This window comes from Podarcis muralis, chromosome 11 (assembly GCF_964188315.1).
Source record: "Podarcis muralis chromosome 11, rPodMur119.hap1.1, whole genome shotgun sequence".
Classification (NCBI taxonomy): domain Eukaryota; kingdom Metazoa; phylum Chordata; class Lepidosauria; order Squamata; family Lacertidae; genus Podarcis; species Podarcis muralis.
Genome location: NC_135665.1, coordinates 25,460,957 through 25,473,552, shown reverse-complemented (window position 1 = coordinate 25,473,552; position 12,596 = coordinate 25,460,957). Strand labels below are relative to the sequence as shown.

The 12,596-nt window shown below is 40.6% G+C and overlaps 1 protein-coding gene across 2 annotated transcripts in view; it reads left to right on the top strand.

The window, feature by feature from the left end:
• The window catches only part of FER (FER tyrosine kinase), a 163,888-nt gene that overhangs the window by 84,282 nt on the left and 67,010 nt on the right, over positions 1–12,596 (top strand). For both annotated transcript variants that reach the window (XM_028749596.2, XM_077936150.1), the window contains exon 14: positions 9,010–9,066. In XM_028749596.2, the coding sequence (XP_028605429.2) occupies positions 9,010–9,066 (57 nt within the window). The remainder of the gene's footprint in view (positions 1–9,009; positions 9,067–12,596) is intronic.

The following is a 12,596-nucleotide window of genomic DNA, read 5'->3' as shown; positions in this document are numbered from 1 at the left end:
AAAGTCTGTTTCAGCACAACTGGTGTTTGGGCTTTCTAATTTGACCTTAAAGTGCTGCTGATATTAAATTATCCTGGATACTTTTTAAAAGTTAATATCAATGTACCTTTATACATTTCAAAATAAATTTAGATATCTTCATCTTTAATGTTCACAAAACTAAGATCTAGGAAAAGAAATCAGATTCAGGGAATAGTTTTTCAATTAGATTAACATACACATTATTTTTGGTAGCAGTACCAAACATTTTTTATTTTGAAATTTGTTGACGACATCAAAATGTCTGTGGAATATCTTGTTTACATTACAGGAGTGAGATTTATAGGAGGTTGGGAAATTGACAGAAAGTACCAACTTGTTTTTTGACCAAACTGCGGGAGGTAGTGGAGGACAGAGGTGCCTGGCGTGCTCTGGTCCATGGGGTCACGAAGAGTCGGACACGACTAAACAACTAAACAACAACCAACTTGTTTCAGAACCCAAGTATTAAGACCTAAGCTGTAACATCTCTGCAATTAGTTTAAGGAACCAAAGTAAATATAAGCTGTACATTTGCCATCTTGTTTAGAAGCCTGTGGCATCCACCAATTTCAACATATATAGTTAACTGTTTCCTGAAAGAATTCTAACACACCATTAGTTTTGCCAATTTTGTTGTAAAATAAAATATTTTTTTCCTGTTCTCTTCCCTAAATCTTCCAAGTGCCAGAGTTTTCTTAGAAATGCTCCCCCCACAAAATCAGCCAGTAGTAAGAGGGGACACGCCTCATTCACAGAAAGATTTTGTGAACAGATAGACTAGAAAATTCTCCTTGTGGGAGAGTGCTTTCTATCTGGCGCTTATAGAAAGCTTGTCAGCCAAGAGGGCAACTATATAGTGTCTGCTTTTCTACAGAACTGTTCCACATTCAGGTCTGTGCTGTGCACACCCAAATGTCTGTCTGTGCAGAAGATGGAGAACTGTAGTTATAGGAAAAAAATGATTTTGGTTGTGAATTGGAGGAAGGGGATAGAGAGAGGGAATGCTCTTTTATTTTTATATACAAATGCAACAAAAAGAATAAGACAGCTTATGAAATATTTGTAGGCCTACCTAGTACAATGTGGAACGTTTGGTATTGGTAGTCCTGCATCAGGAACCAGCTTCAGTACCTTGAGCCCCCTAATAAGGGCTTGACAATAGATTGGCAAGTGTGCTTTTTTTTAAAAAAAGAACTTGACTGTGTTCTATCCTGTGCCGTTTCAATATAGAATGTAGCATAATGTAATGGAAACAATAGAGCCAGGAAGGTGAAGTGTTTGCTTTTGAACTTTTCACTTAAAACTGCCTTCTTTTTAACCTGTCAAAGATACTGTTCTGCAATAGCCTTTGTTATTAGCCTGCTGCTATGTTCCCATTGATTATACAATGGAGCCGAACAGTTGGGCACTTTTACTTGGAAACTTAAAATGAAATATAGTGAAATAAATGATTACGTTTGTTTCAAAAGGAGTTTCCAGGGTCTGAGAAAGGAATCAAATGAAATGTCTTTCCTATGAAATAGAAAGCATTGCGTTCGTCTATCCAGTTTCGAAATTGTATATGTGTTATTAGGAAGGAAACAAAAGGAAAGGGTTTGTTCGGGTGCTGTTTTGGTCCTGGGATTCTACCCTTAGTGAACTTGGCAGTTGGACATCAGGTACTTGTAGTCCCTCACAGTTGGTAGACGGTAACAAGTGAAGTGGGAGACCTTAATATTGCATTTACTAAGCAATTATTTATCCAGCCCTTGATTTCAGCTTGAAAACACCAAGGCTAAGAAAAGGAATATTGTATTTCTGTATGGTTCCCTGTTGCATGGTTCTCTTAGGTTTCCCCAGCTCAGTTTGAAGTGCCTAGTTTGTGGTCTTTTACTCAAGAGTTTTTAGGCATGTATTTCTTAGCTGCCCATATTTTCTAAAAGCTTGACAAACGTTTTTCTGCACACCTAGCCAGCTGTTCTTCTTTTCTGGGAGAAAACATTAAAACTGGCATGCTCTTACCTTGCTTAATGGAGACAACAGGCTGCCTGTCCTCTTCCTCAGACCTTGGGAACTAGTGGGTCCTCATTGCTGACAGAGTTTCATGCTGTACCTGATTAAAAGCTACTTGATATCTGAACTTGGACATGGCACAATGTGGCCAAGATATCACTGCACCATAAAACCTCTGTCCACTAGGACATATCTATACCAGCCTCAGCAACTGAAATGAGGATGCAACAATGCCAGGCACCCTAGACTTCATATTTTGGTGCCAGTTACTTGTATAGTTGGGGCATTGTGGGCAGAACCCTAAAACCTGACTTGTACTTTGGTCTATTAGAAGTTGGGGTTCACAATGCTCTTTATGAAATAATGCTTAGATGGAAATAACTAATGCATGCCACTGTAAAGGTATCGCTTGCACCTTAATTTTCATATTCCTTCTGCAATAGACAAAGATAATGGCAGTAGATGCTTGATGATGATGATGCAGAGCGGTCCCTGAAGCAGTTTTTTCAGTGCCATGAATTGTTGAGAGTCCTTGAAAGATTTTCTTTTCTGAATCTCTCTTCATAACACATACATTTTTATGAAATACATTTCCTGCTATCTACCTTTATTTTTGCACTTCATCGGAGAAACCTCAGACATTGAGTTTTTGATTCATGAAATTCATGTGCCCTCTTAGAGATACTACTGTAGGTGGCATCAAATATAGTTTTCCTAACAAGATCATTTCTCATTTCCATCGTCACAGATTGTATCAACAGGTACGCATCTGTTATTTACCCTCATTTCTTCCTCTGCTTCAGCAACTTTTGACAAATGATATTTGAATACCTACTTTCGATGAATAATGATGTGCTGTGATGGTTTTGATGTCCATAAAAAAGCATTAGGTGTAATTGTTTCCAATATTGAAAATGGAAGATTGACTTTTCTTTTTTCTTTCATTATGTGATTTTTTTGCTGGCCCTACAGTAAATTATTTTCAGTGGAAGGTGGAAGCAAAAACCTATTTTCAATATATTTCTCTGCAGCCATTTTTAAATTACCTTTTGTGAAGGGGAAGAGATAACTAGAAAAAGAAGAAGCTATACATGTTGCCTTCTGATATCCTTATTCTTTCCCTTTTCTTTTCAGTTGTGCAGGTTCTGTAATGCAGTATGAAGTCATTATTTAGAGGAAAGTGTTCATTTATTGGAAGAAAGGCTTCTGTGGTCTCTTCCCCCTCCCCTCTCAATTTGGCTGTAAACAAACAAACCAACCTATCAGCTTTTGAAACCATAGTGAATTAACATTTTTTTTTTAAAAAAAGAGCACAATACTCTGTTAAAGCAGAATCTCAAAACTGAAGATCAGAAAGTCAAGTTGACCCATTAGCAACTTATTGGATCACAGTACTGGTGTTGATATTCCCGCTGTAGGTTTGAATGAATGAGACTGAACGTTCTTTATTGATTAGAGTCCTTATATTTAGAGAAATATAGGAAGTTGGTGACTGATCTAGGGAAGAACAGCTGCAAATGTCTAGGCTGTAGGGAGAGCTGAGAGAATGACTGAGATGGCTGAATGATAGAAGGGAACTGGGTGGGAACTTTCAGAATAACAAGCTGTATTTTGAGGTTTGATCTCTGCTAGTTGTTACCACAGGTATTACTCCTATTGAGAGTCACTGGCCTGGGTTGGAGAGAAGGATTCTTAGCTAATTATGTCAATGCATGATCTTAAAAGCAGTGGAAGAAAGCTTGCAGAAGCAGACTTCCCCATCCTTTCCCCTCCATTGCTGCCCTCTGCACCCCACAGAAGATTCTCCTGTGAGCACCAGAGGATCTTCCCAAACTATGTGGCTTGGCAGCGACCACTATGGGGAGGGAGAATCTTCCAGAGTAGTGCAGAGCTCATGTGGCTGAACAGAGCAAAAGGTTGTTGATCCCTTCCTGAACCCTTTGTCCCAATTGTCTGGTGTGTGTTGTCCTGCTTGTCAGCATTGCCAATTCTAAATGTCCACAATTGAAATTTTCATCAGTGAATGTAAGCTACCTCATTCTTGATTGCTCTCCATATCCACCTTGTTGACCAGATAAACAAACACACAAACCTGGATTTGGCTTTAAATTTTGGAAGCAAAGGATTGGAAATCTGTTGCCACTTCATGTTGCCTTTCCCTAAAACTTTTTGCAGAAGCCCACTCATTTCTGTCTTACCACTAAAAACTCCTTGTCACTTCCTGTCTTGACTGTTACAGCTGTCCCACCACTTCTGCCTTTCATTTTTCCTTCCTGTACTTCAGTCCTCTGTCCTCCAACTTTGGTCACAAATCTTGCTCCTAAAAGCACTTTTGGGCAACACCTATGCCAGCCCTTCTCCTCTTTCTTTATGCTGAGAGTTGGTGGGGTTCTGCCTGATAAATCAGGAGGGAAATATTTAAAAGGGCAGTGCCCATATTCCAAAAGCCAGGGAGCAGGTGGAGACAGCCGGAAAAGATAGTCTATATTCCTCTTATAATGAAAAATGGATGAATTGCCCATTTCAAAGCCCATATCTGTTTCCAGCATTTCATTCTCAGCTTGCCACCCTCACCTTTCCCCCTTTTCTTTAATTCTCCAGTGGCATAATTCTGACCCATCACTAACTTTTTTTATTTGTCAACCCAGTCCACCTTGTCAATTTGCTATTCTCCTTTTGGCCTCCTAATGACCACTTTCTCATAACTGCCTGTACATTTCCCCACAATAAGAAGTTGTCACCAACCAAATAGAGGTTGTCTGACTAATGATGGACAATTATTTGTGCTTCTCTGTCAGCTTGAAGCTGCTGAATGAGAGCAGTGACACCAATACATGCTCAAGCTTGTACTCAGTTCTGGGATTTAAATAATGCCTTGTGGCCGCACTAAACATCTTAATACAAACTTTGCCAAGTTGGTTTATGGGATCAAAGTGGAGAGACAGACTGAAAGAAGAGCCTTGTATTTAGACTTTGTAGTTATTCTGATTAATTTCTAGTAGTTATAGTGAAAGAAGGGATATTATTATGCGGTCTTAGAGAAGCAGATGTACTTTTAAAGAAAAAAACAAGTCTACACTGTAATTTTGTGGGCCTAAAATCAACCCATGCATATAAAATAGAATGCCTACGTGGGCTTCCTATTCAAGACAACTCATGGATAATGGAATTAATTTATAGACCATTTAAATAGCATTCAGTTACTGAGGACTTGTGAAACCGACTTTAACAAGGCAGCAAAATTTGCATATACAAGTCAATAGAGTGAGTTTTTTTAAGCACACATGAGAACATTACTGTGGAAGCAGATGAAATTCTGAATAATCCTTTAGCATGGAGATATTTGCTGGGGTTGAAAATTTTGACTGAAACAAATGTGCAAAGCTTGTATAATAAAGCAGTCTTGACTGAAAGGCTTACAAAAGGGAAGAAAAACACAGGTAATGATTAATGTGCTAATATAAATAGTGGTAACACTTTCTGACAGCTGATTTGATTGCAGTTTATAGTGCCATTTTGTTTAATTATTCCTCTGAAGGATTATATATCAGATACATTCTTCATAAACAAGTCTTTGAAATGCCATGTTGTCAGTATTTTTTAAAAAGTCATTCACCGGTGGTTTAAAACATGGAAATATATGAAAATCCATTTATTTTCATTTCAGTACATCCTCGCTTCTTTGCAATTTTCATTGCCAATCTAAGAGATCATCAGGTTAATACTTCAAAGAAAATGTTCCTGTTACTTTTTCAAGGAGGTTACTTTGATTCTTTCCTGACTTTATAGAGTTCTAGTCAGTTTGATGGAGCAAAAAAGAATACAGAGTGACTGCTGTAAGGAAAAGTATACGTGATGGGGTCTGGCCTCATTACCGCACCGGAGAGCAGAGGAAGCTGCCTTATTCTGAGTCAGACTGTTGATCCTTCTAGCTCAGTAAGGAATCTTTCTCCTGTCCCTACCTGGAGACACCAGGGATTGAACATGGAACATTGAAGATGCTCTACCATTGGTGTCCTTGAAATAGGAGTACATTAGGACAGAAATAGGTGCTATTCGCTTTTGAAAATGCTACATAGCAATTAATGGGAAAGTACATATCCCATTGTACAGTGGATGCTCAGGTAGCGAACGTGATCTGTGCGGGAAGCATGTTCGCAACCCGCAGCACCGTGTCTGCGCACGTGCAGGTTGCGATTTGGCGCTTCTAAGCGTGCGCAAAGCACAGTTTAGTGCTTCTGCGCATGCGCAAGCGCCGAAACCCGCAAGTAACCCATTCCGGTACTTCTGGGTTTGGCGTGGTGCACAACCTGAAATTGCGCAAACCGAAGCATCTGTAACCCAAGGTATCACTGTATTTTTCTTTTATCCCATTTGTACGTGCACTGCTCTGGTTCGCCAGAAGCGGTTTAGTCATGCTGGCCACATGACCCGGAAGCTGTACGCCGGCTCCCTCGGCCAATAAAGCGAGATGAGCGCCACAACCCCAGAGTCGTCCGCAACTGGACTTTGGCGGTCAGGGGTCCCTTTACCTTACATATCCCATACCTACTAAAGATACCGTTAAAAACTGCTGTGTGTGAGAGAGAGGCTTTTTACCTTTGACCTAGGAAGCACTGTTCTTCATTTTAAAGGGGCTGCATTATAATAATGCAAAAAAAGAAGCCCACAATTCATTTTTTATTTTTATTTTTTAAAAATCTTGTGAACTTGTGGAGTCAGGAAATGTAGTTCTCAACAATATTAATGTTAGTTGATGCCAGCAACAGTTATGCACGTATCTGTTGCATCAGGGCTGGTCATGCTCTTGGAAATTAGATCCTACTTTTTTGCAGGTACTGCTTGAAATACTACTTAAACCTGCAGAATCAGTTGGACCAAAGTCGACAGCAGTCTTTCTACTTACAAGTTCTCAACTCTTAGCTTTTCTGTCCTGTTCAATGCTAACGGTCTTATTTCTCTTCCTTCCTGGTTCTGAGTGACTTTGAAACAAAATTGCTATGTAGGGAGGGTGAATGCTCTAATTCTTATGGTAACTCATTCTCTCTGAAGTATTTAATTAAAAGCAGTTAGCCTCTCCTTTGTGTGACATTTCTGTTGAGACACTTGATGCAGAATGGCAGCTCTTTAAGAATCATTCCCTTGGGAAAAGTTGTCTACTGACATGCTTCTGAAGGTTGAACGGGATAAGTTGGGATTGCATCTAAAGTTCATTCTAACACTTTTTGTTCAGGTTTATATCTGAAGCTTTAAATTAAAAGGGCCTATAACCTTCTTATGAATTGAACCTGAAAGCAAACTGGAAACCAGTGAACTTGTTTTGAAGCAGGAGTAATGTGACCCAGAAGCTACGCTGAACCAGAATCTTTGCTGTTACAATTGCATTTTGAATCACTTACAGCCTCCAAAGGTCTTCAAGGGCTTTAAACACTCACCTTCTGCTGGAGCAGGCCTTTTAAGAGTCCATGAATTTCATTTCTCAGCTTGACTTAAGGGGACTTTATTCATATTCCTGGTGATCACTGATTGCACCTCAAATTCCCCCACAGTCTCACCCACCAGGTTCATGTACGTGCTAAACATCATGGGGGACAAGACATAATCCTGTAACATCCTGGAATAATTTCCATGAGGCTAGATGGTTTCCTAGCATCACCTTCTGAAACCTTTCTGCTAAATAGTCTTGGAACAACTTTAAGTAGTGCCCCTAACCAGGAACTAGTGGCCTAGGAGTACTTAATGCTATTGAGACAGGCAGCAGAAGTAACAGTGTAATTAATGCTCCCCATATCTTCTACCGACTATCATCAGCAAATTGTGAATTAGTATGAATTGCATTTCCCAACTTAATTTGATTGTATAAAGGTCTTTGGCTTCTGACATCCGCTTCTGGGTATCAGAAGAATGATCCATCTTGGAAATGAAACTGTTAGGTTCAAATAAATGAGAAACAAATAATTTCATAAGGAATAAGCAAACTTGTCAAAAGATGCTTAGTGATTCAAAATACAAATATCATTTATTAATAGCAAATATATGTCTCAACAATAGATATCTGAAATTATATTTGTCAAAATAAATATCACCGTATCCTCTTTAATAGAGAATTGCTCAAATTAATTGATATGATTAGTTTTATAAATGAGGTTTCAAACATAACCAGCAAAACTCACTCTCTCTCTCTCTCTCTCTCTCTCTCTCTCTCTCCAAACCTCATTTCCCCCTATGAGCCTAGTGAAGAGATGCTTCCAAAATATGTGTTTCAGTGTGTCATACTATATATTGAATTTTTGTTCATGTGTGTCCAGCTGTTAAATAGATATTTACATGGAAAGGTAATAATGGCCAATAGGAAAATGTTGGAAGTAAAGAGATTTGTGCCAGATGAAATTGATGTGCTTGAGTGGCTAACAGCCACTACTGTCATGTAATGCATATTCCATAATAGAATGTTTACATGTGATCATTAGTGTAAACTCTTGCCATTGATGGTTTTTTTTTTTTTTAATGGATATTACTGGAACTTGCTTCATGTATGTTTAGCAGATGCTAACACTCAGTTTCTTCATCTGTAGAAGAAAGAACCCGTTTTCTGAATGTGCCAGAGAAAGGTCATTTTTAGGTTGACTAGCGTTTAATTTTTAAAAATATATTCTTTTCCATAAAGTTCCTTTACATAACCTTTTCTTTAAAAAGAAAAACTTTCTTTAAAAAACAGTGGTAGAGTTACCCTGAATTTAATAAAGGAAAGCATGCAATTTTGTATGTTATGATATCACACCTAAGCCTTAATTTTTGGATAGAAATTTGCTGTAGCATGCTTTTAACATCCTATTGTGTAGTAGCAGCTTACTCTTGAGATTATGTTCTTAGCATGTTGCTGATTGAATAGTCTCACTGAATCATCCCTATAGGTCTATTCCTGCTAGCTCACAGAGGTTTTATAGGAATGCAGTATTTTGTAGACTAAACACTGCTGTGTATTTCTTGCTGCAGGATAAAAAATGGATTCTCAATCATGAAGATGTCACACTGGGAGAATTACTGGGCAAAGTAAGTAAACATCTGTTCTTAATGAGGAAAAGTACACCTTAGCCTTGGAGTATACTTGTGATATTGAGGATGGTGGGCTTCTTCCACCACCCAGTATATAATAACATTGCTTTGTAGCAGAATTGCAATTTTTTAAAAAATTGTCATATAATAGACCCAGCCAAAGTTAAGCAGATTTTAAGACCTACTTCAGTGAGAGAGGTTTAAGCATGAGCAGGATAGAAAAGTGCTTAACTTGAGTAAAAAATATGTCCTACGTTATCAATAATTTTAAAATAGCTTTGTTTTGTAATGCAAATATTACCGTACTTTCTGTCTATAAGATGAGGGTTTTTAATTTAAAAAATTAGCTTAGCTTTAAAATTAGCCCTTGTCTTATACATGGGCAGTGCAGAAGGGAGTTGGGCGATTGGTCGCAGCCACGAGGAGGAGATTGTAAGTGGTGATAGTGTGGGTGATTGGTGGCTGCTGGAAGGGCTGCTGGTGATTTGGTGGCTGTGTGTCCTCGGCGACGTGTACGATTGTCAGCAATTTCCGGCAATTCCCCCCACCCCCAAAAAACTCAACAACTCCGGGCAATCCTCCCCATTTTCTTAATTTGGAGTCCCCCCCAAAATAAAGGTAAAAGTAAAGGTACCCCTGCCCGTACGGGCCAGTCTTGACAGACTCTAGGGTTGTGCGCCCATCTCACTCAAGAGGCCGGGGGACAGCGCTGTCCGGAGACACTTCCGGGTCACGTGGCCAGCGTGACAAGCTGCATCTGGCGAGCCAGAGCCGCACACGGAAACGCCGTTTACCTTCCCGCTAGTAAGCGGTCCCTATTTATCTACTTGCACCTGGGGGTGCTTTCGAACTGCTAGGTTGGCAGGCGCTGGGACCGAACAACAGGAGTGCACCCTGCCGCGGGGATTCGAACCGCCGACCTTTCGATCGGCAAGCCCTAGGCGCTGAGGCTTTTACCCACAGCGCCACCCACGTCCCTCCCCCCCAAAATAGGGGGCATCTTATAGATGGAAAAATATTGTATATTAATCAGATCAGTAAACTAGAGCAGTTAATTTTGGTGGAATCATTTTTAAGTAAAACAGCTTCCCAACCTGCTGTGCATTATTAGTTTCATATCTTTACATAATTTCCTTTTTCACCATTGCTATTTGCTTTTTAGGTTTTAGCACATGTTTTCCCCTCACTCACCCCCTTCTGCGGTTTTTGTTTTCTGAAATTCATACCATCATAGAATCGTAGAGTTGGATAATCTAGTCCAGCCTCCTGCAATACGGGAATCACAACTAAATCATACATGACAGATGGCCATTTAACTTCTGCTTATAAACCTTCAAGCCCACCAGGCAGAGCATGCTCTTGCCAGTATCAAAACAATGAAGGGGCAAAACTTACTTGCTGGAAGCTGCAGGACAAAGGAGAATTTAGGGGGAGGAACTCACATAGTGTCCAGTAACTAGCACATGATGATGATGATGATGATGATGATGATGATGATGATGATAATAATAATAATAATAATAATAATAATAATTAATAATTCATTTCTATACCACTTTATTTTTAAGAACAAAGTCCCCAAGCTGTTTACAACACATTAAAACATCAGCTAAAACAATCCTGAATAAAACATTATGGAAGAAAGTCAAATATAAACTATACATTCAAAGCAACATAATTAACAGTAAACTAATACATTTAAGGGATGCGGGTGGCGCTGTTGGTTAAACCACAGAGCCTAGGACTTGCCAATCAGAAGGTCGGAGGTTTGAATTCCTGCGACCCAGTGAGCTCCCAGTGACAGACTCTAGGGTTGTGTGCCCATCTCACTTAAGAGGCCGGGGGCCAGCGCTGTCCGGAGACACTTCCGGGTCACGTGGCCAGCGTGACAAAGCTGCATCTGGCGAGCCAGCGCAGCACACGGAAACGCCGTTTACCTTCCCGCCAGTAAGCGGTCCCTATTTATCTACTTGCACCTGGGGGTGCTTTCAAACTGCTAGGTTGGCAGGGGCTGGGACCGAGCAACGGGAGCGCACCCCGCCGCGGGGATTCGAACCGCCGACCTTTCGATCGGCAAGCCCTAGGCGCTGAGGCTTTTACCCACAGCGCCACCCGCGTAATTAAATGGTAATTAGAGATGCCTAATTTTCTTTGGGTTGTGCTGTACAGCTGCAACACAGAGCCTGGCCTGTGAACTCCCTGCACTCTTTTGTGTGTGAGCCAAATGCTGGGAGCACACTGCATGCACAGCAGCTTCCCATTGTACTTTTCTCTCACACAAGACAGTGGGAGGCTTCTGCATGTGTAGGATGTTTTCAGGTTTGTTTGGACATCATATGGAGATCTGCTGAGCATAATTTCTACTTACTCATCCATGTTATTAATGTCTGTGTTGACTAGGTAAGGTAAAGTAAGGTAAAGGACCCCTGGACGGTAAAGTAAGGATCCTCTCATTTATGCCCATGGATTGTATTTGGAGAAATAGTGGAAATATGCCTCCTCTTCTGCATATCTCCCTTTGCTCCCAATCAGTGCCAACCTTAAGATTTTTTGTGGATTGAAGGTAGAGGCCAAATGGTGTTTCCCTCCAACCCAACCCCCCCCACCTTGTTAGATTCCATTTACAGCTTTCATCTGTTCCCCACCACCAGAACCTTGACACAGTGTCACCTGAAATCACTTTCCCTTACTGCATGGTAGGGCCAGCCTTCCCATAATGCAGGGGAAACTCAATTGTGTGATCCCACAGTTACATAGGGACATGGGTGGCACTGTGGGTTAAACCACAGAGCCTAGGACTTGCCGATCAGAAGGTCGGCAGTTTGAATCCCTGCGACGGGGTGAGCTCCCGTTGCTCGGTCCCTGCTCCTGCCAACCTAGCAGTTTGAAAGCATGTCAAAGTGCAAGTAGATAAATAGGTACCGCTCCGGCGGGAAGGTAAATGGCGTTTCCGTGTGCTGCTCTGGCTCGCCAGAAGCAGCTTAGTCATGCTGGCCACATGACCTGGAAGCTGTACGCCTGCTCCCTCGGCCAATAAAGTGAGATGAGCGCCGCAACCCCAGAGTCGGCCACGACTGGACCTTATGGTCAGGGGCCCCTTTACCTTGACCTTTACCTTACAGTTAAATAAATATGGGATCTCTTGGTTTCTCCACTTGGGATGATCACGCAACAGAACATGTGAGCCTAAGACCAGCTCATGATACCTCTCTGGATGTGGCCTTAGGAAGCTTATTTCATCTGAGTTAAGGGATGACTTACATTTTTTTTTCATTTTTATAGTTGAGCATCTCTGGTACAAGGAACACCCAAATGCCATAGCTAAAATAGAATTAAAACATTTTTTAAAAAACAATAACCCTAAAATAAAACAGCACAATATAGAAAACAAGAAACAACCTCCTATTATATCGGCCTGCCAGAAATGTCAGCTGAAACAGTCATTTCCTCTCCACTTGTTGTGAACAGTGTTAGAAACTGAGATATGAAAGCTAGGAGCTAAATGGCACCTTAGTTATGGGCACAAC